The following is a 25,710-nucleotide window of genomic DNA, read 5'->3' as shown; positions in this document are numbered from 1 at the left end:
TATGGCAGAAAGAAGGGTAATTTCCTCTGGTGACCAGAGTATCAGTTGTTGCAGATGCAGTTTATTTACAATCTAGGAAAGCAGAGGGAAATTGTCATTTTTTCCTATACAAAGTCCTTATTCTCACTATCTAGAAGTACCAATGAAGAAAAAGTCAGCACAGTAAAGTTAATTTAAGAGATTTTTCAATTCAAGGTAGTTGACAAGGTAATTAGACTTTTTTTCAATAGAATTAAGAGGAGACTTAATTTCGTATATCGTTTGTTGAATTGATACTGTTTTCCACAAAATACTGCACTCCTTTTTAGTCTCTGTGATGCTGCAATGAATTTCTTCCAAAAAAACAGCCATAATCCTTTTAACTGTACAGGCATACAAGGAGCAAGTGCAGTATAGTAGCATACATCAGACACTGGTATCCATCTCAGATTGGTTTGAAGCAGCCATGTTACTGTATCAGTTTCATGCATTTAGCGGTGCTTGTGGGTTTATATTGTGGCGTAGTGTGCACTACTGTCTATATTGGTGATCCTGTGCATACCCCACATGTGTGGGTTGAGGTGTAATGTAGTGATTTGTGTGCAAACCCTATGAATCATCTCTTACAGTCAACTTAAATGCATTGTCACAGCCTGCTAAGTAAGTCCTTAAGGTCAGCTTCTCAAAGAACTCATCTTCATTTTTCCTCCTAAATTAGAGGCCAGATTTCCAAGTGATTTGTTTTTTTTTTTTTAAATCTGGTCCTTTATGAAGCAATAAATAGAATGTGAGTATGTTAAATTTTGTCAGGAACTGTGCATAGTAACTGCTTGAAAATAAGGCATTATGAAATTCTACCATGGGTCTGAAGATACAGATATTGGATAATACCAGAAAGCTTCTCAAAGTTCTTTAACATATTGATCGGAGTTGTGGTTTGGGTAAGTTATTTGCAGGCATGCTTTCCTTGTGGATATCCCAGGCACTTCTCTAAGTGTCTGCTCCGTGTCCTGATGTCTATTTGATATTGTAGAATCACCAAACAGTTGAGGTTGGAAAGGACTTCAGGAGGTCTCCTGCTCAAAACAGGATCAACTGTGAGATCAGACCAGGTTACTCAGGTGGTTTTTTTATATCCAGTCTTATATCCCACTGACTTCTCTGCCCCCTCCCTTAATATCAGTTTTCAGTCAGAAAAAGGCATTTCTCAAAACTGGTAGATGAGTAGGAAAGAAAGACTGAGTGTATGAAGTTATGCAACATGTGTAAATTTATAAGCATGCTGGGTATTCCACCAATATTCAACCTTTAAATTCAGGTCAGTCCTGTAAGGAGCAGTTCATTCTTCTGCGGTGCCAAGCAACCTACACTCTTACTGGTTTCACAGGAACACTCTGTGCATTACAAATTCAAGACCAGAAGCAAATCTTATCTACTCTGGAAATGTGTATCGTTCTAAATCGAATTTTGCAATTTTGTTCCCTTTGTGCTCTGGTTCTCTATCTTCTTCTACCAATCTGTTTCAGATTCCAAGCCTCAGTCACAGTGTCATCTCACAGACAAGTTTCCGTGCAGAATATAAGTCCACAGGTGGTCCTGCTGTCTTCCAGAAGCCAGTGAAGTTCCAGGTGGACATAACATACACAGAAGGGGGAGAGGCGCAGAAGGAGAATGGAATCTATTCTGTCACTTTCACACTCCTATCAGGTAACCATGGCAAAGCTGTAAAATGGGTGCAAGCTGGCTTTGTCCTTGCTGATACAGAGGCCTGCAAAGAGAGCTCTGCCGGGGGGGGGGGAAATATAACTGTCTTGACCCCAGGGGAAAACTCAGACGGGGACAAGGAGGACATCGGGATCAAAAATGGTGGTGGTGGTGATGGAAATGCTGGGAGGGAAAGAGATTACCAAAGAGGTGAAGTTGCCACCACCATGATTAGTGCTAAAATGGCTGCTCTGTGCATCGATTTGAAGTATCTCCCTGTACTGTCTCCTTGTTTCACTCAAAGGTCTCAGTGTCTCAGCTGTGCACTGTGAGGCCACTGGTTTCTTCCTTCTGACAGAAACATGCAATCACCCTTTTCTTCCGGGTGGCCACATCCCCCCCACAGGGGTTAAAACAAGCAAACAAAAAAACCCCCACCTTTTCTGTCTTTACAAAAGGAGCCCAGAAGCTTCCTCCTGTTAAGTCCAGCACATCACAGTCCCTATTAACGTGGGGACTGCATAATAGTTCCTCAAATCTGTGGCTTCGGCTGAAGGACAGATACACTGTCAGTACACTCTTGGGGACAAGACTGAAGGGAAGATGTTTGTGATCCTTCCCCTCCAGCCTGGGTTGTATGAGGATTCGGCTCCTGCTCCTCTCACAACCATTTGTGCCTCTTCTCTCCTCACAGGTCCAAGCCGTCGTTTTAAGAGGGTAGTAGAAACCATTCAGGCACAGTTGTTAAGCACACATGACCAGCCTTCAGTGCAGCAGTTATCAGGTAAGTAGTTTCTACTGTTGAGCACCTTGCTTCAGCAGGGACAGGAAGGTGAAGTGCCTCTCAGTACCAGGAGGCTGAGGGAAGACATCCCTCTGAGTACAGCAAGAAAAGAGCTCCATTCAGACAGAGCAGTAACTCCCCGCACCCACCCTATTCCTCCCTCTCTCATTCCCACCCCAGTGCTCCCAGCGCATTCCCCAGTTGAACAGCTTCTGCCCTCTTCCCGCCCAAAGAGCCATTTGCCCACTTCTCCATCAAAAGCTGCATCATCAGTAGATCTTCCAGATTTTCTCCTGCTCCAAAATCTCCCGGAATAGGGACATGCTCTAGAAGATAACTGATTTTGAAACCCTTCAGGCATGCTTTAGAAACGTCCGACTTCAGAGGGTCCCAGAACAAAGTTGAGAGCTACTTCTAACTTAGCCATTAACAGCAGCGTTTTCAGATGGTCAGAAGGTAGCTAATAGTTTCCAGTAGTGTGGTCAAATTCTTGGCCCAATACTGTGGTAGCACGAATCATATACTAAGGTTCTGCAGAAGCTATATTTTATCTATTTTTAAAGTAAATTTCAATTCCTCATGGTGGTAAAGAAAGCCTTACATGTGTGCCCCTGTGCAATGACATCAATCTGAATCTGCAGGCAGCCTGAATTGATAATACAGAAACTGGCCTCATCCCACCATTATGTAGCAAATGTTCACTCTGAATACTAGTGGTGACACACACAAAAAAAATATCAGTCTTAACTCTTCTATCCTTTAAAAGGACAGAACAAAGGAAGAAGGTGAAAACTGAAAACTTAAGGAAGCTTAGCTATTGGGAGTGTTTCAAGGAGGGAGAAGCAGAAAGAATGTACAGATACAGGGAAGAAATAGGAGCAAGGCAGAGAGCAGAGGCTGCAGGAAGAAGACAAAGAGGCAGGAGGAGTGGGAAGAACTTTCCCATTGTATGATGATGAAAAGGTAGTAACTAAACATTATACATAAGAGCCAAATTCTATGCTTGACCTTTGTGTGAACCAGCCAAGACAAAAGTGGAAGAATGAAGTTGTCATTGCATCCTGCAGTTAAATCCCAGATGTCCTTGGCTCATTGCACATACAGGTTACATCCTTCTGGTCTAACAGTGTGGCTTCAACAGCTGAAGATAAAATAACTCCATCTAGAAGGGTGTGTGCTCACTACATGACAGAGAAGTATGCTCAGTTCCGGAAATACTATTTTCGACTTTGCTTTTGCCCTCTAGCACTGCCTGACCCTCTGCACGCTGGATTGCAAGGGTGCCTAGCATATGGGTTATTCTGTTAGGAAACAGGAAAGGTGAGGATACTAGAACTAGAACTAGGGCTGATTCAGGTTTTTGCTGTCTGGACTTCTGAAATTAATTCGAACTCAAGGAAGCAGCCAGAATTTTCTGCCAGCCCTTCCTCTTGGGAAATGGTGGGGCCAAGTGGGAGTGAGGGGAATTAGATAGAAAACCATCCTTTGAGTCTAGTTCATATTAGCCCTGCTGCATGAACAATGTTCAAGCATTCCTTGTTTCTTAGGGAAAGAAGTGTACCCTTTCTTTCTGGTGAGGAAAAAACTGTTAAAAAAGTAAATATCATGGTGATCTCTCTTAACTTCTTCACCCTATTATGTGCTAGCTACTGAGGCTCTCCAGAAAGACTTGGACCCTGTTGCACACTTGCATGTGAAGCAGGATATCTCCCTAAGAAAGTCGTATTATAGCAGGAATAATTCATCTGACTAAGGCTGAGGGAGATGTTTAGGGGCAAACTGTGCTGTGAGAAATGTATCTGACTTACAGTTTTGCTCTGGTTCTGGAATGGAGAAATCATATTATAGACACAGAATCTCTTTCTTCTGCCTAAAGCTACATGAGAGCATGTCGTTCTAGCAGGGAAAACCCAGCCTGATCTTTAATGCCAGAGTGGAACGGATAACTCCATATGGAGCAAAACCAAAATTAATGGTCTCTTGAAACTTAAAAATGAGAATTCCTTCGGCCAGGGAGTTATCCAGGCAAGACAGCTCACGAGAGGCAGGATGCCGAACTATCCTGTATCATATAACCTGACCTGATCAGGAATATGCAAGTCTCTTGAAAAAGAGCAAAGTAATTCAACCTGAAAAATTTAGGTTGGAGCAGAGTACAAAGAAAAGAGAAAAGGAAGGGGAAAAAAAAAAGATTGTTACCGAGAATAGACAACCTGTGCATCAAAGTAGGGAGGCCCTGTGGTTCACATCCCCAGCCAGTGAGAGAGTAAGGGGAAATAAAGGGATAAAGGGACAGCAAGAGTTCACATTCAGCATGTTGCTTAGCTGGGTGGCTGTGGTGGGGAATATGTGTGCAAGTGCTTCCTAGAAATAGCCATGAAATTACTCAGCATTTCTTACTATAGAAACAAGGCAAATTCTTCTCTGTTTCTCTTCTTCTCCCGTATTCCCAGCCCTGAACACCTCACAGGAATTGTGGTGGTTGGACTCCTATTCAGGTTCATGGTTTGAGGATACTCTGTAGGCAGTCCACTGCTGCAACAGAATGAGCTCACAGTTCACTTTGACTCTCCTCCTCCATGGCTCTGAGGATACTGCTGGCTCTGACCAGCAATACTGGCCCAGCACTGGAGATTTTCCTAGCTCATTGTGTGCAGACATATCTTCTGTGTGGTTGTCTCCCCTGCCTTTTAGTTCAGATGCCATTACAGGTGGGATGATGAAAACCATCTGTGAAAGGTGCATGCATGTAAAGTGAGACCTGCAGAAGGGGAAGATTCAATGAACACAGTATAAAGCAGAACAGCAAGACCTAATAAGCATATGGCACTGATAGTCATTCTCTCTCCTGCCCCTCTTTGATCTGTTATGCAGCATGCCAGCCCACTAAGCCGGCTTGCCTGGGTTTCAGAACGCACTTTCCTCTTTCTCATTTCTTCCAACTCACAACAGTGTTTGTAAATGTTGTGTTGCCCATGCATCTGTGTGTGTGTGTGTGTGTGTATGTGAGCCTGATATGTACCTGATTTAGGCAGATGTGTTTCTGCATCACACTTGAGCACCTTATAATCTCCCTTCCCCTGGATATCCGTCCATTCACTTCCATTTTTCCTTCCTAAGACTGGCTGTGCTTATTTCTTCTAACATACTCTGAAGCAGGAAAATAGCTTCCCTCCCTTACCTGAGTAAGTGTGTAAATAAATAGAATCTATCCCAAAAGCTAATGTAATACTTCTAAAATCCACTGTCCAGTTGGCCAAATTTAGTGCAACATATCAGCCTTCTACCTTAATGTTTCAGGACATTAAATCCTCTATGGTATAACTGCTGAGACAATACCAGGTATACAGTCTCATGACTGGCATAGAAACAAGTAGCTAGGGATTGATTGTTCCTTTTTTCTTCCCAATGAAAGAACTAGAGGCCATCATATGAAACTAGTGGAAGCCATGTACCAAAAGAATATTGGAAGGTGTGTCTTCACGTAATGTAAGACCTGTGGAACTCCTCGATGAAGCAGGTTCTGAATGCGAGGAGCTTGCAGATGCTTATCTTCCCCTGAGTACTCCTTACTTACAGGGAGGCTGGACAACTCCCTGGAAGAGAAATCTTCATGAGGATTGCTAAACAGAGAAACCACAGCAGGCTCAGGAAATCTCTGACCTGAAAGTGGTGAGAGAGTGAGGTAGTGTTAGGAGGAAGTATTCTGTATGCTTGGCCTGCTGTTACACTCCTGCATATCTATGTGTGGCTGCTGATGGAGACAGAGCACTGGATGGTTTGGGTCTTTGATCTTAACCAGAATAGCTGTCCATGCGTTCTTGTTACTGGTATCACAAAATCCATTAAACCCAGCAAGGTCATGAAAGGACAGTCCCTTTTGGGTCAAGAGTGAGTATCACTGTCTATGAGAGCAGCTGGCCTTGTCTCTCGTCCATGGCTCCATCCAGGAGCCTTATACTCAGAATCTCTACTTAGGTAATCCCTGGGCAGGACTGCTCTTTGGTGGGATAAAAGGATCTCTCTCCATGGAAGAAAATATCTCAGATTTGTGCCTTTGTTTCAGCCCAATACTCTTTCCATTAAATCATAATCTGTTTTCCTCCAATGCCTTTGCACAAAGACTAATAGAAACAGCTGGTGAATAGGGACATGCAAAAGCCATCTGTGATCATTCACAGAGTATCAATTTTTATTTCCCTAATATTTTCTTGCCTCTTTGGGCTTTGGTTTTAAGTGTGAGGTGCTGCATATTCTTATTTTTTCCCATTTTACCATGTTCTGAGCAATCAGCAATACTGAAATAGCCTTTATAACTTCTTTGTAATAGGTTTTCTGTTTCTTCATTATATTTATTGGCTTTATGACAGATGTTAACCATTGGCATCTCAAAGCTCAGAGCATGTCAGTGTTACTGCTGGAAATGCCTTTCATCAGCATAAAAAAGTGTTTAGAGACCATACGCAGCTTCAAAATAGGGCAGTGCAAATTCTTGCTCATTGTGTGTATCTTCTGTATATGCACCCAAGCTCTCTTATTGTGCTGGTGTACATCTCAAAAGGCAAAACGTGTTCATGTGATTCAAAAAACTTTGCTAGAGTATTGATCTGTGAATGCTGCATGTTCATCTTTATGGCTCACAAGAGCTGTAGGTTGACTAATTTGCTATAAAAAATCAGTAAGAAACTTACAGTTTCCAAATGTGCGAAGGATTTTATCATCAAGACAGAAAAGGGAGTAAGGAGCAAATGAAGTGCTTTGCAAGGTAAACTTCCAGCTGCAGACTCAAAACAGGGCTATGCAAATGCCAGTTTGGAATTGGACCACAAGACAGTTTTATCCGGGGCTCATCCAGGTCCCAGGTTTATCTTGTTTCCTGCATTCTTGTGAAATCATTTATGTCTTACCACTCTTATAGTGTCTGGAGCAATCACTTCATCTTGCTATCATGGTTCCCACCTACAAAAGGTGCCGTGTAATGCGTGGTTGGATTGGCAGAGCACTGTTTTTTTGCTAAACAGCTTTAGTATTATTACTGAACAGAATTCACTGAGTAGTCCTGAAATAAAGCATGTAGAAAAAACTCCAAGCTCTCCAGAGTTTTCATAGGAGAACAGTGAATTTCAAATAAGCACCCAAACACTGGGGAATTCCATTCTAAATGATAACTGCCTTGAACCAGAGGACCTGGTGGCTCCCTTGACATCATCTCCCTTAATGGAAATGTTTACTAGGGACTATGAGCATCTGGCAAGAGATGCTCAGTGCTTTCTGGGATCTAGCCCTGGATTTGGAGATCTCAGAGGAGCAGCTGTTTGGGTGAGATTTCCTGGGCTGGCACAAGTCTCAGTCTCAGAGATATCAGAAGCATCACAAACCAGGCAGCTTGATTATGAAATTTATGTAGGACAGAAACTAAAGAAAAAAGAAAATCAGGAAAGAAAATTCAGCAGAACACTAGCATTTTTTAATGGATTCAGAGCTTGTTTGGCCTTTTGAAGGAAGGTCTTATTTTAACCAAAGCATTTGCCATCTGTTAATGAACTGAACTGGGTGTCATTTATGAAAAAGTCTTGGTCAAATCCAAAGCGTGAGTGATTGCCAGCAATCTCTATGAGATAAGGAATTGCCTTATCATCAGAAGGATTGAGATCTGACACTGCCACTATGCTTTAATTAAAAAATTAAACAGCACACATTAAAAACGCAGTTACATGACCCATCAACGCTTCTCAGACAGCTAAAGGCCTTTGGACCCTGGTTTTATTCACCTCACATAACACCTGGATCCCACAGTCACTGGGTTATGGATTATTATCCATGAGCAGAAGCTGACTGCCAAGAATCTAAGGCTTTCTAACGAGAATGAAAATTCTACTTTAAAATGATGAAATATTTTATCGTGTAGAGTATTTACTAAAGCAGATGTTACAATATGATGGAAATGAAAGAAGTATTAAAGTAATTATTATAACAGAAAAGCTGAAGCATATTAACTCTGTTAGTCTTTCAAGCGATGCGGTATGAGCTACTGTTTCTGGTGTGCTCATGTTTGCTATGCCTTAGGAATGGGGGAAAAACAACCTGATCATGTCTTGGAAAGACATTAAAAATAAAAATAAATACCGGTGCAATTCCTGGGACTGGCCATGGCAATATAGAGAATGCAAATTATAGTTGTGCATAAAAGTTTTAAGAAAGACAAATTAGAGGTTTTATTAGTGTTCCTTTGATATTTTTCCATGGTCTTATGTTTCAAAAAAGGGTTTGTGTTTTTCCCTATCCATCAAAACCAATTCTATAACCTGCAAATTTAGTTTTTTAGGAACAAAATGGGGTACAGAGCCCAAGATGCTATGCTGTCAAAAAGCCTATGTTGCAATCCTTTTTTCCTGTTGTAGATCTATCAGTTTGTATTCTAATCACACGATTAATGTATGTAGACCTGTTACACAATTAGCTTTAAATGAAATACTAAAAAGAGCTATGCTGACTGCAAGTGACTTAGAAAAAAGACAGTATTCTGAAGTATTAACTTAAGGAGATATGATTATTTTTAATTTGTTAAAAATAAGAAGGAAACAGAAATACCAGTTTCAGGAGAAGTGAACCAGCCACAATGTTTACCTACTCTGACATTATCCAAATACTACCTTTTTTGTTTCCAGACTGCTAGTTACTGTGTGGCCAGTCAGTCTGGATACACTTGAGGGGAAAATTCCAGGTATTGGAGGTGGGAGTCAGAAACAATCTTTCAGTCATATTTGAGACTTTCCTTGCTCTTACGTGTCAAAGTGTAAGTTCTGCTAATGATTGGGTGAATGCTCTGCACTCTGCTGCTATAGATCTGCATTACAACAAGGTGTAGTTGACTCAGAGGGGGGCTGGACAGGAACCACTAAAAGGCGTGAGACAACTAACTTCTCCAAGTTATTAAAGAAAAAAAATGGTACAAACTCATGACTGACTTCTGGTCATTGGCTCAATCAGCAGCTGTAGGCACTCCTTAAACCTCTTGGGCATCTTCAGGAAGAAATGTATTTTGGGAGCTTAATATGCCTTCACTCAGTCAGACTAGCCAAAGAATTTCAAAGGCAGGTAAACTCCTGGCCTCTCTGACACCTCAGATACCTTGTTCCAGTTCTCTTGTTGTTCATGTCCTTCCTTTTTCCCCTTTCTCTTTCTCTCAGTCTTGTGCCTTTCTGAGAGACCTTCCATGGATATCCTCTCCAATTGACCTCTGCCAGCCCACCTCTAACCTTGGGGATGGAGAGCATATAACTGCTGCTTAGATGCTTTGACCAGTGTCACTGGACCAAGCACCTGCCCTCTCTACTCCATGCTTTCCCAGATGATCTATGCAGCACACGCCTGGCTGCATCAGAAAACATACATATCCCTGCTCTTCTAGCATGGGTTCAGCTTACCCAAGCATATCCAGCACCCCTTCCCCCTTTTTTGAAATTACTTTTCTCAGTATTTAAGGGGAGGAATGCCAAGAAATTATCCTTCTGTCTCTCCTGCAGACTTTTCAGCAGATAGGGAGTAGTTAGAGCTTCCTAGCAGTTAGGGATTTTCAACGTATGTGTGCACGTTTCCAAGAAGTCTCTCTCTTGAATACCCAAATGTTCATTGAGAGGCCAGGCAAGAGGAGATCTGAGACTGAACTGAGTGCTTTAACTGTTAGCCACTTGCTCAGCAGAGTGCTCCACATTGCCCAGCACTCATGGACACAATGATTTAGATCCCAAATGCAAGGGAATCCTGGCTGACAACAGCAGATCTGGCTTGCCAGCAGGTTCCACATGGAAGTGTCCAGCTGGGCTGGTCCTTTCTGCTTTAAAGCTGACATGTAGAGCTCCTTCTGCTTATCGCACCTGAGTAAGAAGCTCTCAGAGGCTGTGGCAATGGGAGCTATACACAAAGTGGACAGTAATGTCTCAGGACCAGATTCTGCCACCCCTTCCAGAAGTAATTCTGTTGCCTTCGAATAGTGACGTTGAAAGCAAGAGGAGCAAGAGACTACAAGAGACTGCACGTGAATGAGAGAGGCAGTTATGTTGAGAACTTGGACATTATCTTTTGGGGTCTAAAAGATGGTTTTGAGCTGTGTAAGTAGCCTTCTCATTCCATGTCCAATAGCACAGTGCTGCATTTCCTCTCTCCATGTTTTTGATGTACATAGATCAGCTGGCTGGGCATTTCCTGTCTGTTGCAGGCTAACTTGCAAAGCTGGCCAGGTGAAACAATGTATTCAAGGCTCTTATTTGCTAATGTGGTGGCAGAGTATTTCCCACATCTCATAAATATGATAAAGAGGTGAGTGGAAGCAGCAGGACTGAAGCAGTGTCCACTCTCAGTCACAGGGCCAGGTTTGCACTGGCATACAGGGGGTGGCAGAATTTGGCCTGGGTTGTGTCAAGACCAAGATGTGTATATGTTTCCTGCTTCAGGTAATAATGTGCTAAGTTACTACTTTATGCACAGAGGTATGGAAACCTTTTTTTATGTTTTTCCCTCCCTCCCTCCTCTTTCCGTTCTATGATCCAGACACCACTAACTGTATGGAGTTGATGACTGGCAGACTTTCCAAATGTGGTAAGAACTTCCTTCCCTTCTGCCTTTTCTCCTCCCCCAGCCCCTGCTGAGCAACATAATAATGCGCCGTCCTGTCCCTTCCACCTGTTCCCCTTCCCTATCCCTGCTCTCCCACGCTCTTTTCAAGACTACCCACCCTGTAACAGCCCACTATGTCTTTCACTTACCTGGTGGACACAAGCATATACCCCTTATTCTGTTCCTCCCTATCCATGCACAGATGCACAGGCTCCACCACAGCTTTGCCCTTCATAGCACAAGTGTGTGGTGTTGCACTTGAGATTCCCTCCCTCACTGTAACCCAGGCCAGTGATTTTCTTTTTCTTTCCTGTTTTTTTTTTCCTCTTTTGTTTACTTGCTGCCTTTGATTCATGATTCTTCAGTCCCTTTTCTGCACTGAAGCTGAATGCTGCCCTGATAGCTGCTGTCTCCCTTGGTTTCCTGCTATTTATTGAGACAGGATTGCTATGTTATTTAATTCCCTTTTGCATCCACTCCCTTCTTCCCCAGATAGTAAGACCCTTTTAAATCTTCCATAAGACACACTGCATATTATCTGTCAGACGCTTAGCTAGTGTAAATTGTCATAGTTCCAGTCTGGTCTTGGGCAGGACGTTGTGTCTCTAGCTGGAGGAGTAGTGAACCTACTGGAGATTCAGAATTTTGCTAGGAATGAAAAAAAAAAAGTGTTTCCTGCAAAACTTGCAGTTCAACTTGCTTGGGGTTCCATGAATTTTGGTTAACTTGTCCCTTGCCTTCCCTCCCCTCTATGCACACAGGGACTGTATTCTTTCTTTCATTACCTGTGCCCTTACTGACTCCTCCAAATACAATAGTGGAAATACCCAAATACTACATGAGAGGTTTTTGTCTTATTACTTGTATCTTGTACAGAAAGGTTCTGTACAAGAGAATTCTCTTCTCTTTAGATTTCCATTCTGGTATCTAGGCTGAATTCAGATATCTCTGTGAAAGGGAACACAAGCTGTTGAGGAAGTGATCACTGAGCTAGTACCACTCTCCAGCTGGACCTGTGACTCCTGCGTCATCTCTTTGTAAACTGAGGAAAGTGGTTCTGGAGTTGTTGTGCAGTGTGTAACAAAGGAAAGTTGTCACGATAGAGATAATATTAGGTTTATGCATGTGTGACTGAGGCAGAATTTGGCCCGTTTCCTGTATTTCAGATGATCTCTTTCCCTTAAGTTGCAGCTTTGCTGGTGGGAGTTTTTCCTTTGCACTGAAAGGAGCTCATTTGATTTCTTATTTGAGTTTTCTGGGTTATACCATTTCTGATTTCCTCATGAAGACTCATTTAAGTTGTAGGCAGACCTCCACCTTCTTGAAGGCATCAGACAGCAAATCCCTCTTCTCCCTCAAGCCTTTGTTTCTTGCCTGGATCTGGCATTCACATCATATGAAAATATTGAAATGCTGATTCTACCGATTGCTTGCAAGTTAATTGAGCTATACAGATAACCAGCCAGTACTCTGCATTCTCTAGATAGAGAGCATTACTGCTCACTTCCAGTTCAGGCAGGCCCTCCTGCTGTCACAGTGTCAGCATCAATCCAACAAGGGACAAAGAGGACAAGGTGAAGGCCAGCAGGGAGACTATTTTGTGGCAGCTACAGCACAGACAGAACACATATATATCCAGAGAAGAGAAAGGATGGGTTATAGGGGTTTAACGGAGCTGCTTCCTTTAAATCATATTCGTGTTGGTGTGCTCACACACAACATAAGCAGTGGTGACTGCACCATGCTGAATTCCACCCTCCTTATATGAGTGAAGAGCTATTTCGTGTGCAGGAGAGCTCACCCACAATTTAGACAGGGGAGCGAAAGGGAGTGATGCCAGCATTTAGCCTATTATTGGCAAACTGTCCTCTACGACTTGAGGACAGAGAACCCCCTGTGAAGTTGACACAATGTTCATCTAGTAACAACAAATAGTGTAAGAAAAACTATACTATGTGGGTTTTTGACTTCATCATTGTTCCATATTCTGAAAGTGAGCACAGGGGGTCATTTATCAGATGCTTTATGCCTGGCTCAGCCATGTGAAAGCTCTGGTGGAAATGAGGAATATCTTTTCACCCACTATAAACCATTGAATGTTGTAATTAACAGCAAGGCAAATTTATTTAGTCCTTTAAATGTTATCTCATCTTCTGCTAGCAGTGGTCATCAATCTGAGAAGTGATTTTGCATATAGCCATTGGCATTGACAAACAAGTTAATGTTGAACAGCAAGGGTATGTCATAGGAGCTGCCAATATCCAAATGACGTAACAGCTGCTGTATCAACCCTACCTGTGCGCACTAGAATACTGCTGCCAACTCTTAGTATTTCACAACAGAAGAAAATAATTTGGCTCCTAATAAAGCTGAAATGCAGGTTGGGGTGGAATATTTTATTTTATGTTTCCACCCACTTGAGTAGGGGAATGGGCATTTCTGTTGTCAGAAAGACTAAACTGGTTTCCATGAAGTCTTTCATATATGTTCATAAGATTAAATTTACCTTGTAAAAATTAAAACCTCTACATTTAAAATGCAGCTGTAACCTGAAAACTACCTATAGAAGTCATACCTTCTAACTTAGCTAATCTATCCCTTGCATGTATTCAGAGCCAAATCAGTTTTGTGACAAATAAGTTTTACCACTTTATGTGCTGTCATTAAGCCTTATAAAATCAACACAGCTGTAAAAGAACGGGCTGGGTTCTGTTTCTTTTGAGGCAGGATTGAGAGAACTGTTTACTACCATCTAATCTGGTATTTATGTCTATCTCACTGAAGAATAGGTTGTATAATTGACAATGAGGTTCTAATAGGTTCTGCGGAGCCTTTACATTAAAAAAAAATCAAGATAATACACAAACTGGAAAGCCCTCCAGCTTCAACCACAAAGCTGGGAATTAGAAAGCAAGTATCATTGTAGATTAAGCACATTGGATCTGGGGCCATTGATATACACCACACAGAAGCCCACAGTGCCATTTCAGTAGTCCTTGTTCAGAAAAGAGTCTGTCTTTACAAACTTTAATGATTTTAAGTCATTTAAATAGTGAGCTGAGAATTTCTTTGGGTGGTTGACTCAGTAGTAAAGATGGTGTGTAGCCTTTGATAGCTCTCCTTCCCAGCCATCCCCGTTTTTTTGGAGTTAGTATGTTTTGCCAGGGTGCTGGCTGCTGGCAGAAAGCTCTGAAAAGCCTGTCTTATTCTTGACTTTACCTTCTGAGAAACACCAGGAAGCCTGTAAATTTTCCAGTCTCCACACTGTAGCTCTCTGTGGCTGAATTTTATTTCCAAGTAAGGCAATCTTTGCTTGTTGCTTTCCATTCCTCATGACTCTCGGGAAAGTCTTCAGTTACATCAGTGGCACTTCCATGGAACTGGGTGATGATAAGAGGAGGAAAAGGTTAGTACCTATAGCTAGCGCAGCTCCAGTCAAATCATGCTATTGTGTTAGGCACTGCATGTACATACGTTCCTGCAAAGTCCTAGACCATAACCCTGTGACAGCAGGCTGGCCAGAAGACCTCGTCTTTATTCTTAAACATCCTGTGTTGCTGCTTACAATTCAAAATCTTGATTCCTGGGATCAGAGTTAAACAAAAAGCTTTATGGATCCTTGCATGTACCAGTGGCTATCACCAAAGTGACTTGATTGAAGCAGAAGCACAGCAAATCCACTTGCCTTTCATATCCTTCCAATGTATCTCACTCAAATCTCTTGCTTCCAGTGGTTAGGACTTGACATAGCTTCCTGCTCAGAGCCATCTGACCTTGTCCCCCATGGCCAGTCATCCTCTGTGCACACAGAGCAATTGCACTGCAGTAAAGGCTTCTCTTCATAGCTCTTTGCAATCACAGTTTGATTCATACAGATGCAAGCCCATGTCAATAGCATCCCAAGCTACTTGAGAAATTAGGAGACATTTTGTAGTTTAAAACTGATTACATCATATTTGGGTTGCAATTGCAGCATGTAGCTTTGTGAGTGCTAATTCAGAGACTTGTTAGTGTTACTAGCAGCAGCAAATATCTGGATTTGGTGCTCTTGGAAGTGATCCTGATCCATATTGGCATTAATTAGAGTAATCCTACTTCTCACAGAGTAGCTATTTGATGGAAGAGCAGGTTGGTGATTTGCGTTCATAAAGTCATAACTGATGGCAGAAACACTGATGCTGAAACCTGCAGAAAAAAAATGTATGCTGCCCTCCCAGCTGAAAGGCTCTTCTCATCACTGTTACACTGTAAGGTAGTCAGAACAGTATTTTTTTTTATTAGCATTTCTGAAAAATGTGCTGGCTACTGGTCTTTCTGAGCATTGCTGATTCTTCTGTCTAAATTGTGACCCAAATGAGAGATAAAAGGAAGACCCACCTGAAGGATCACATATTCATTCATAATGGGTGGATCACGATAAGTAAGCTAAGTCAGATTTTCTGAAGAGTTCAAGCCAGATTTCACAGTTATCCTTGCCCGTTCTACTAGTATCTTCTGCTGTCCAAATGGATGGCTGACTCCCCCCACATTGTAGTCATATCTCTTCGTTCTAGTGTTGTGTTGGGGAGACATTTCTTTTCCAATTCATGACTCATGTAGAAGAAGGTAGCAACAAAAATGGCAACTTTGCACTGAAGATGAATCCAGATGTATTGAACTATTTGGTACATGTCAGATCCTGTTTTGACAGCTATGGCTTGTTACTGTCCAATACAAGATCTTTTCCTCTTTCTCTGTAATAATATCTGATGCAGAAAACAGACATATCTCTCTCTTAATTAAGATCACAGTACTTTATTTATGGCAGTCAGTGCTTCAGGATACTCCATGTGAATATTTGCTTGCTGTACTAAGCTAAATTTGAGATGGCCTCCCCGGAAGATTAAATCATATTTTGAAGGGATTGATTCAGAGGAAATGAGGAGGCAACATTTCACCAGCATACACAGGTTGTTTCTCTCCTTAGGAACAGGTCGGAGAACTTAAAACCCATAAGATCATATTTGAACACCCTTCTGACAGGAAAGGACAAAATCATATTATTAAGTGCCAATACATTTCTGACATTTTTATAGACAAAAAATTGGAATGAAGCAGCAGAAGTCTCTAAGAGAATGGGTAGCAGCCATACTATCATCTGCTGTGGCTTTATGAGTGTAGGTCATCAGCTTCCCCTCTCAGCACACACTTGTGCAGGCAGATCTTTGTAAAAGAACAGGCAGTTACAAAGAATTCTTGGGCTGAGTCCTTCACTAGCCATTTTGCCAGAACAGCGTGATTCCACAACAGAATCTGGCATCTCTTCATCCCACCACTATCCTTGCCTGCTCTTTCAGTGCCACCAGCTGTCCAAACGAATGTATGATTCCCTCCTCTTCGTCATGTCTCCTTTTCTGAATGTTACATGGTGGTGCTGGATTGGCCAGAGCTATTCATCAGTAATGGACACATTTGTTTTCTAATTAATTACTCCTGCCTTAGCTCTGCAGAAAGTAACAGCAAGGAAATATGCCTCATCTATTTGGGTCTTTGCTGCCTGTGTTCACCATCCTCTAACTCATTACCCAAGAGCTACCTGTCCCAGTTACATTCTCTGTGACAGGAGAGGCTGAACTGGATCTCAGCTTCTCTGTGTGTGTATGAGAGAGAGAGAGAAAATGTGCAAGATAGAGGCAGAATGGCCATCTGGATGCATCTGGCTAGTCACAAATATTGGGCCACCCTCCTGCAGAAGAGATGGGATGTTTTAGGGGAGTAAAAGCAAGGATGGGTTATAGAGCATTTAAATGTCAGGTTGGTTGTTCAGATCTGCCCAGGTGTGTAGCAATTGAAAGTTCCCATCTTCCACTGGTAGCATGGACACCTGTGCTAACTGTGTGATAATCTGAGTAGTTCCTACCAGCAGTCTGTTTCTGCAAACACTGTTTTCAGCTGGCATTTTTACTGGCAGAGTCTAAGGACTCTGGAAAATAAGCTCTGTTCTTACCTTTGGAAGTCACCTTTCCCAGTTGCAGTTCAGGTGTCCCGCTAAGAAACTGAAGTTGTTCTGTGGACTGTCTGTCTCCATTTTCTAGTCCTAAACTGAAATGAAATCAAAACAACTGTCCCATTAGGTAACTAACTGAGGAAAAAAATAAATGGGAAAACTTGTTCTGGTCAATCTGTTGTGACAATTTATAAATCCAGTAAAATCCACATCCATGTCTCCTTGAAATGCTTTCCTGACATCTTATATTTTTAGACAAGTACCAGTCTTGGGATTTCTGTGGTTTCTTCAGCTCATTTCAAGTGGCCTAGAAGGGGTTCATAGACTAGGAGGAAGTTCCGTGTGATGGCCTCCAGCAAGACATTGCAATGGCCTTTCTGTCACTCTTCTCCAATCTAGAGGGAAGCCTCATACATCCAACCATTAAATGAGTAAAAAATTCTTTCTGTAGCCTTCTTCAGTAGTTGGTGAGCTCGTTGAGGCATCTCTGATTTGTATTTGTACAATGCCTGGGCTAGGGGCTCTTTAGTCTGGAGGAAGACCCCTACATGATATTACAACTAAACAAAGAGGAATAGGCCACTTTTATCCTTCTGTCATCGCTTTCACTGCATATACTCTTGGGGTGGGTTCTGTATTTTAAGTCTTCTGTTTTTGAAAGCAGAAGGGACTCTGCCAACAAAAACCAAGCAAACAGGCAAAAAGTGCCTACTCTTAACAAAGAGGGCTAGAACTCTGTCAAAGTAGCAAAATGGGTTTGAAGGGGAATGGATTGTCACCCATCAAGAGAGTTTTTCAATGCTTTATGTGAAAGGAGTTGGATTTTTGTTACATGATTCATTGAAACCACAGCTGCTGTCGAAATACAGAGCAAGCTAGGGATGAAAAAGACAAGGGGTTAAAGAGAGGAATGAGGATAGGAAGAAAACCTCAGTAGCAGAGGCAGACAGAAGACAATCAGAAAGGATGTGAAAGCAACAAGGGAAGGAATATGGAAAGTCAGGCTGACAAAGGGTGTCTCTGTTTCCAGTGGAGTCCTATATTTTCCCATTCACTTTCTCCCAAAGCCTAAGCTAAAAATGCAGAAACACAAAATTTCTCAGGCTATACAGAAAGGAAAGGCAGAGGATAATCCCAGAGATGGCATATTTGTTTTGTGCAACTTTGTGTTCAGCACCACAAGGATTACTGCATTAAAATACATAGACTTGAGAGAGATGGCTTTACAGGAGAAGGAAGTGCCTCAGCGTTTGCTTCCATTAAGTCAATGGGAATGTTGCTCTTTGCTTCAATGAAACCAGGACTGAGTCCTTATCTGACTGTCTTAAAATGTTACAAAACAGCAGGCTCTAATCAGTGATGGAAGCCTTCAGGCTTGTCCTGAAGCTGCTTGTTCACCACCTCCTGTTGTTTTCCACGGAGGACTCTGAGGGTCTTTGCAAGGTCAGGGCAGAGTTTTTGCAAGGTCAGAGCAGGGTCTTTGCAAGGTGCATCCTTTCCTGGTGTCACTTCTGGTGCCTGGAGTGAATTGCCTCATTTTCTCTTTCCTCTCTTACCTGGGTGCTCCACTTCCACTTTGCTTCTCAAACCTGTGACACCACTGGGACTAGGTCAATGTCAGACAGACTTCCTAAGAACAGCAGATGAAATACCGAGGACTGTGAGGGTTGATACAAGCCACCTGCCCAGCCTCCTTTTACATTTTTATGTCTGTCTCCAGCCCTGTTTCTTCCTTTTAGTGCCTGTTGTATTCAAATGCATTCACAGTTTTGACTTTCGTGATATTTGGCTGTGACGGTGCTGCACACAGGTGCCACAAACCAGTGCCTTCTCCATAAATATATTTCTCTAGCATCCTTTCAATGCATGACCCTTTCATAAGCTTCAGTGCTTGTTTTCAAACCCATTCTCCTTCCCCATCTTGCAGCATACAGCTCCTTGGTCTAACTCAAAAATGCACATATCCATCTCCTCCTAATAGATGTAAACCTAATGCTCTGAACCTCCCCTCCTGCCTCTGATCCTTCTCACGGTTTCTCACCCTTGCTACCCTTCATGCCTTCTTTGCTCTGTGTTGATGAACATTTGCTCTCAAGGGGAAAGAAGACCTTAGTTACAGATGCATGAAACACCAGGGAGGTTTTGAAGAATCACTGAGCCAAACCTTCATCCCTGTCCAGAGGAAATGGGATGTCATCTCACTTTCTGAAATAAGAGAGGCAGCCTTTTCGAGGCCCCCAGATGGACTTACAGGTGTAAGAGCCTATCACACATTTTGCACTGAATGCTAGGAGTGGAATATTGCTGAAAAAGCTATTCTAATCCATCATCACCTGCATTTTCAAGTCTTGTTTTACTGGATGTATAAGCCCAAAGGGAACTGAGAACTAAGAGGAGTAACACCACGCACCATCTTCATGCTTCCAGCATAGCTGATCCATGTTTACATATCTCTAGAAAAAAATGTGAGGACTCTTTGTCTATCCAAAGACCAATATCTAGACCAGCCCAAGAGTGGGCTAACAAGCTGTCATGTAGACAACATCAATGCAGTGATTGTCTGTATTGCTTGGTGTAGGATCAGTTCTTTCTTGACTGCAGGATAGGAGAGCATTATTACCTAATATTTACTTACAAGTCCAGATACTACAAAAGGCAAAGGAAGGAAAGGGTTAGTGAAATGGCCTGTTTTATTTTTCAGTAGCTCTCTTTAAATATCCCTAAGGATTTCTTACCTCCCATTGAAATTTTACCTGAAAATGCTGATTGTAAGGAATCCAGTAGGGATACAGGCAAAGAAAAGCAGACTGTTAAATACTTTGGCTGCCATAAATGTCCAGGCACTTGAAAGCCAGTAGGGCATGGGGAGGAGAAAGGGTGAATGAAACAGGGGCTGCATATTTTAATAGGATGATTAAAAATCCTGTATCAGGACTCAGCAAATACAAGAGAGATAAATATAATTTTAAAAATGTTTTATTGCTCCATTCTTGCAAGTTGTACTTTTGTGTACTGTTCCTGTCTACGTGAAAACAAAAAACTTTCCCAATTCCTGCAGAGCCCTGCTTACTCTGCTCTCTTCTTTCCCTCTAAGCTTGTTGAATAAACTGCTCAGCTGAATAACTAGAGATATTCCCCTCCCCTTTTCTCCCAGCCTAGCAGTCTTTCCCTCTCCAGCATTTTTTTCAGTGCTCTTTTTCATTCTCTCTGCTGACTCCATTTGCTTATGAAGATGAGGGGTCCAAAGCCACATAAGAACCAGATCTGCCCACATTCCTGCATTCAAGGCTGAGTGTTTGCTTTCTTTTTTTCCTTCTTTTCATTGAAAAAGAGGATGCACCTAGAAGAAGTAGAAATTAGTCTGAGCAGATAGAAATTAGTCTGAGCAGAGCATGCGCCCACAAACCTAAAATAGTTTTAGGGAGGCTTAGGGAAATCTCTGAAATAGAAGTCATAGATGTGGAACAGATATCCCCTTTCCAAAGCATTTGCATGCATGTGGAAGGAAGCAGGTGGAGCTCACGGAGGACTGACCCCGAAACAACTGAGAGTTTGATAGCTCTTCTCTTCCTAGACAGAAATTAAGATACATGCTTTGCCTGGCTGTTTGTTTGGGCCCATCTCTAAGGCTTCAGTCAGTTAGGTGAATGATGCCCTTCCAGAAACTAACAGCCATTTGCTTGTGGCATTGGTGTAACTGAATGCACAGACAGAACCAGGGCCAGCAGTAAGGTAACCACAAAGCAGCAAGCAGAGGAAGACAAAAAATTAATAAGATTGGTAAGACTGAGATCCTTCACTGTATATGCCAGCCATTTGATTTTTCTCAATGCCTGTTAACATGCAGAGGAAAGCAGCAACTATCTGGTTAGCACAGGGCAGGAAAAAGAGAGTAACACATTCAGTTTTGCAGGGCACAGATGCTATGTATTTCCTCTTTCCTTGTATAAGAGCAGTTGATGTCTGTCTAGCATTTTCCATTAGAGAATAAGAAAGCACTCAACAAGCTCTTCAGACAAGTTACCATGCACAGAAAGTACTTGCCTGCTGTAGTAACTGGTTTGCTTATGTTTTTAATGAAAGTGAGGGGAAATATAATATTACCAAGCCACCAGTGTCCACCAGCTGTGGATAAATGGCAGTCTCTGCTATGAAGAAACCCCTTTGCTCCCGACTGAATGTTCCCATCTCGGGGACGAAAGGTTCCACTCTTCACAGCATACCACAGCATTGGAAGGCAGATACAAGGAGCCCATTTCCTTCTGGGAGCTGGAGAATGAAATTACTTAGGTGGGATATAAATGATTTTAATTTGTTAGAACAATGGAGCCAACAGTGCCAATATTGAGAAAAGCATCATGGGGTTTTAATGATCACGAACAGGCGTCACCTCCATGGTGTATGTTAGATAAAAAATTCCTTCAATATCTATGTTCAGAGAATTTAGTGTGACGCCTCCTATGTCTGATCAGGATCAATCCCCAAATCCAAGAAAATTTAAAGGGACTAGAAATGTCCCCAAAAGGCTGCCTTTCCAATAGTAGTTGGTCCCCTTCCCTCAGTAGCACCCCAGAACCTTTGCTCAGGTATGGCCTTCCACACATCCTCTGACACAGGACTAGATTTAACAGCATACAACCCTGCTGCCTGGAGGTCCAAATGGCATGAAAGATTGTATTCATGTGCACAGTGCCCAACCCATGTTAATACTGTGACCTGCTCTAGTGGCTGGCTTAACAAGATACCTGTTCTACTAGCACGCAACCCTACACCCTTCTCCAGCTCCTAACTCCACTGGAGCGAATGTCAGTGTCATGGAGGCTGTACTGTAGAGAGAACTTAAATTCAGGACAATGAGGAAGTAGTTCTTGACTCTGATAGGTCCCAGAAATAGTTAGATGCATAACAGCCTGCTTCCACAATGCATTCAGCATCTTCATTTCCGGGTACCTGTTGTAAGAAGGATCTGAAGGTGCTTCGAAGCTTGCAAGTACAAGCCACAAACCACACATGCAGATGGCAATACTTAGTCAACTGTAGCTCATTTTTCAAATGCTGTTTCCCTTGGAGCACTTGGGTGCTTCAGGCTTAGTGGCTGAAAGGTGAGCGAGGAGATACTCAGAAAGAAGTAAAATGCAAGCAAAGAAGGCCTAATGCCTGGTATAGCCAGAGAGCTTAGCAAGGCTGCAAAACAAAGGATCAGTTGGTGACCGCATACAAATACCCCGTGTTTGTAACAGCAGCAGTAAGATGGGATTTGCTTGTATACAGCATTACATTCACTGACGTTTCAGTGCAGAGTGGCCAAATGACTCCAAGTAATAGACTGAACTATTTCAGCCACATGGTACTGTGTCCTCCCGCTAGGTGAGACAGCAATGCTCCCCCACTCAGGAGAAAACTAGGACCTTCCCCCTAGGTGCTTTATGCTCCCAGCCTCTTTATTTCTGTAGGCGTCCCATCCTAAGCACTCTTCCTCTTCCTGCTCATTGTCTTCATCCCCCACACACCCCCACGCACGTGGCTCTGGATCTCCTCATCATGTTCTTCTCGTTAAAAACCCCATTGTTCATTTGTTTGTTTGTTCTCTCTCTCTCTCCTCTTTTTCTCTCTCTTTCCCTCTCGTTTTTTTTTTTCTTTCTTTCTTTCTTTCTTTCTTTTTTTGTCTCCTCTGTTTTGTGTACCCAGGCAGCCCATTGAGTAACTTCTTTGACGTAATTAAACAACTTTTTTCAGACGAGAAGAACGGGCAGGTGAGCCATCCCCCCGGCACGCCAACCAAGCATAGCGCAAACAGCAAGCGGAGCGATTCCGGTTCTAATGACTATGGGTCTAGAGGAGACAATAAGTACCCTGCTGGCAAAGACAAGGCAAAGATGGTCTCATCAGTCGGCCTACAAGACCAACCTTAAATAAACACATAAAAAATTAAATAACTTAGAAAAAACAAAAACAAAAAAGCAAGAAAGAATGAAAGAATATTCCTTAGCAAGCTAGCCTCTAAACTAGAAGGATGTATATACCTTGCCACAACAGTACAAAACTGTCTATAGACAAATTTTGTATGAAGGAATGACTGTATATATATACATATATATATTTATATATGATATATAATATATATCTCAGAAACAAACACAAAAACAAACGAATGAAAAGAAAAGAAAGAAAAGAAAAGGTAGCACAGATGACAAACCCAGTTCACCAGATCTTGGGTTGTGGTTTTTTTGATTGTTTTTTTTCCCTCCCCTTTTTTTGAATGTTTTGCTTTTTTTCTCCTTCCTGATTTTTGGGGTTTTTTTTTTATTATTACTATTTTTTGTTTTCTTTTGTTTTGTTTCTTGTTCTGTTCATGCTCTCTCTGTGTTTCTGACGACACCACTTGTTTCCGCTCTGCTACCAGGAATTATCCCGAAAAGTTAACATGTCAGCCACGGCTTCACCTTCTGTGCTCTGCGGACACTTGTTGACGGAAGGCAACCGATGTAGACTGTCCAAGGACCAGTCCTGTTTGAGGTTCCCAGCCTCCCCTCTCCCTTCAGGAAGTGGGTTTATCCCCCACTTCTCCCCAAACACCTCCCCAGTGCACGCCTTTCCCCCCCCCCCCCCCCCCCCCCCTTTTTCTTTTTTGGTGCTCCACAAGAGAGATCTGCTCAGTTATGGGATTGCAGAGTCTGGGCTGAAAGGAAGTTGCAAATTGTTGGCGTGAAACCTTTACCCTTGGCAACTTCTGTCCATGCAGGTGAAGTCAGCCCGGAGGGGGAGGGTGTGGGGAAGGAGATGGGTCTAGTGGGAGTGCAGTGTTTCATGAATCCAGAGCGCGTTCTCATCAGAAACCAGCCAGGAGCAAGTCAAAACTAAGTGTTGAACCAAGACAATATTGGGGAGCTTCACCATGGGATTTTCTTAACCTTCTTTTTCTCCCCACCACCTTTTCCTTTTCTTTTGCCCCCTTTTTTATATATACATGTATATATGTGTGTATATTTTTATATAAATATACATACATACATACATATATATACAAAATAATTGGTTTTTTTATACTGTATCATTTTGCTTTTTGACCTGCTGGAAGGGGAAAGGAGTAAACTTAGGAGGGAGAGGGGGTTCAATGAATAAACACATACAAACAAAACATTAAAACTTAGGGAAAAGGCAACTTCTGGTAGCAAAGAAGAGGGACAAGACTCTGCCAAGGACTGTCTCTCCCGCCACCAGGCACAGTTGCCGCTGCTGCTACTGCTGCTCCTCCTTCGACACCTTCCTCCCCACCTGTCAACTCCCTGCCACTGTGCCACCGCACTGGGACCTTCTTCGACCAGCTGGATCCTCCACCACACCCTGCATTTAGAGGCAATTGTTGTGTTGCTAGTGCTGCATTGATATCAGTATTATTATTTCTTTAAGTTACCAGTTTCATTTATTGGCTTGGGTGATTTTTTTCTTAAAAAAAAAAAAAGAAAAAAAAGAAGATGAAGAGGAGGAAGAAAAGAGACTTACCTTTATTTCCTGTGTGTGTGTGTGTGCAAATCACTGGCACTTAGTTCATCAGAGCAAGACAAGGTGGAGTCAGGGCAATGGGAGACTTAATCACAAAGCTACTGTAAACTTTAAAAATTACTGCAAGATATTTTTATAAAGTTTTTGTTTTGTTTTGTTTTTGAAGGGGAGGAGGGTGGGATTGGGTGGATGGGGACCTTTTTTTTTTGTGTTTCAGTTATTAGGTCTTGGTTATTTATATATACATATATATATATTTAAAAAAATAAGCTGTTAGATATATCTTCTGTTTAATAACTGTGTAGAGGCAACATTATTTCTTATTTATTTTCGGGAGGAGGGGGAAAAAAGACACAGAAACCCCATAAGTGTTCATCTTGTGACTTTGAGAAAGAAGAATCACCGCCTTTTTTCCTCCTCCTCAAGAGTTATGTGACCAAGTGTAACTTATTCTGGCCCAAGCTCAAAGGTTAAACAAACAAAAAAACCGTGATTTTATGCGTGGAAGACAAAACACAGTGAGAAGTACTTCTTGACTGAGATTTTAAGAATGTAGGCTTAGCATTAGTGTTCAGCTCTTTTATGACCTTCAATTGCTGCTCGTTGGGTTCCTATGGGTGTATGTTGTATCGCAAGTTATTTTTTTTTAATTATAATGTTGGATGAGTTCTTTTTTGTTGTTGTTGTCGTTGTTCGTTTTTTTAACCATTTTTCCCCCTCTTGGACCAGTTTTACTTGTACATAGGTTTGAAGATTAAAAAGAATTTTTAAAGACACAACTGGGGCAAAGACCTTTGACTTTGGCCCCGTTTCCCCATTCCCCCAAATGGGAGGGATTTATTTTAATTTTTTGTTTTATTTATTTATTTATTTTCCCTATTCTTAAACTTTTCTCTCTCGTATTGCTGTGTGCATGTCAGACACCAGGGGGCGATGGCTGGGGAGGGGGGGAGGCAAGGGTGCAGGAGAGGGGGGCAGTTTTAATTGCATGACATTGCTGTAAATTAGTCTCTTTTGCTTTCGTTGTCTTTCCTGCCTCCGCCCTCTCTCTACTTCTCCTCTGAGTTCCCCTCCCATCACCCCCGTCCTTCTTTTCCCTCTTTTCTCTTCCCTTGTGTATAGATTTTGATGCTTCTGT

The 25,710-nt window shown here is 42.2% G+C and overlaps 1 protein-coding gene across 1 annotated transcript in view; it reads left to right on the top strand.

Moving 5' to 3' along the window:
- BRSK2 (BR serine/threonine kinase 2) overlaps window positions 1-25,486 on the top strand; it is a 330,005-nt gene extending 304,519 nt beyond the window's left edge. Inside the window, 5 exon segments of the mRNA XM_076344223.1 lie at window positions 1,506-1,686; window positions 2,378-2,467; window positions 22,758-22,822; window positions 23,473-23,676; window positions 23,679-25,486. Of these exon segments, the coding sequence (XP_076200338.1) occupies window positions 1,506-1,686; window positions 2,378-2,467; window positions 22,758-22,822; window positions 23,473-23,676; window positions 23,679-23,930 (792 nt within the window). The 3' untranslated portion in view covers window positions 23,931-25,486.
- The last annotated feature ends 224 nt before the right edge of the window (window positions 25,487-25,710 follow it).

This window comes from Aptenodytes patagonicus, chromosome 7, assembly GCF_965638725.1.
Source record: "Aptenodytes patagonicus chromosome 7, bAptPat1.pri.cur, whole genome shotgun sequence".
Lineage (NCBI taxonomy): Eukaryota > Metazoa > Chordata > Aves > Sphenisciformes > Spheniscidae > Aptenodytes > Aptenodytes patagonicus.
The sequence above is the reverse complement of the archived record's forward strand: the minus strand, read 5'-3'. Positions and strand labels throughout refer to the sequence as shown.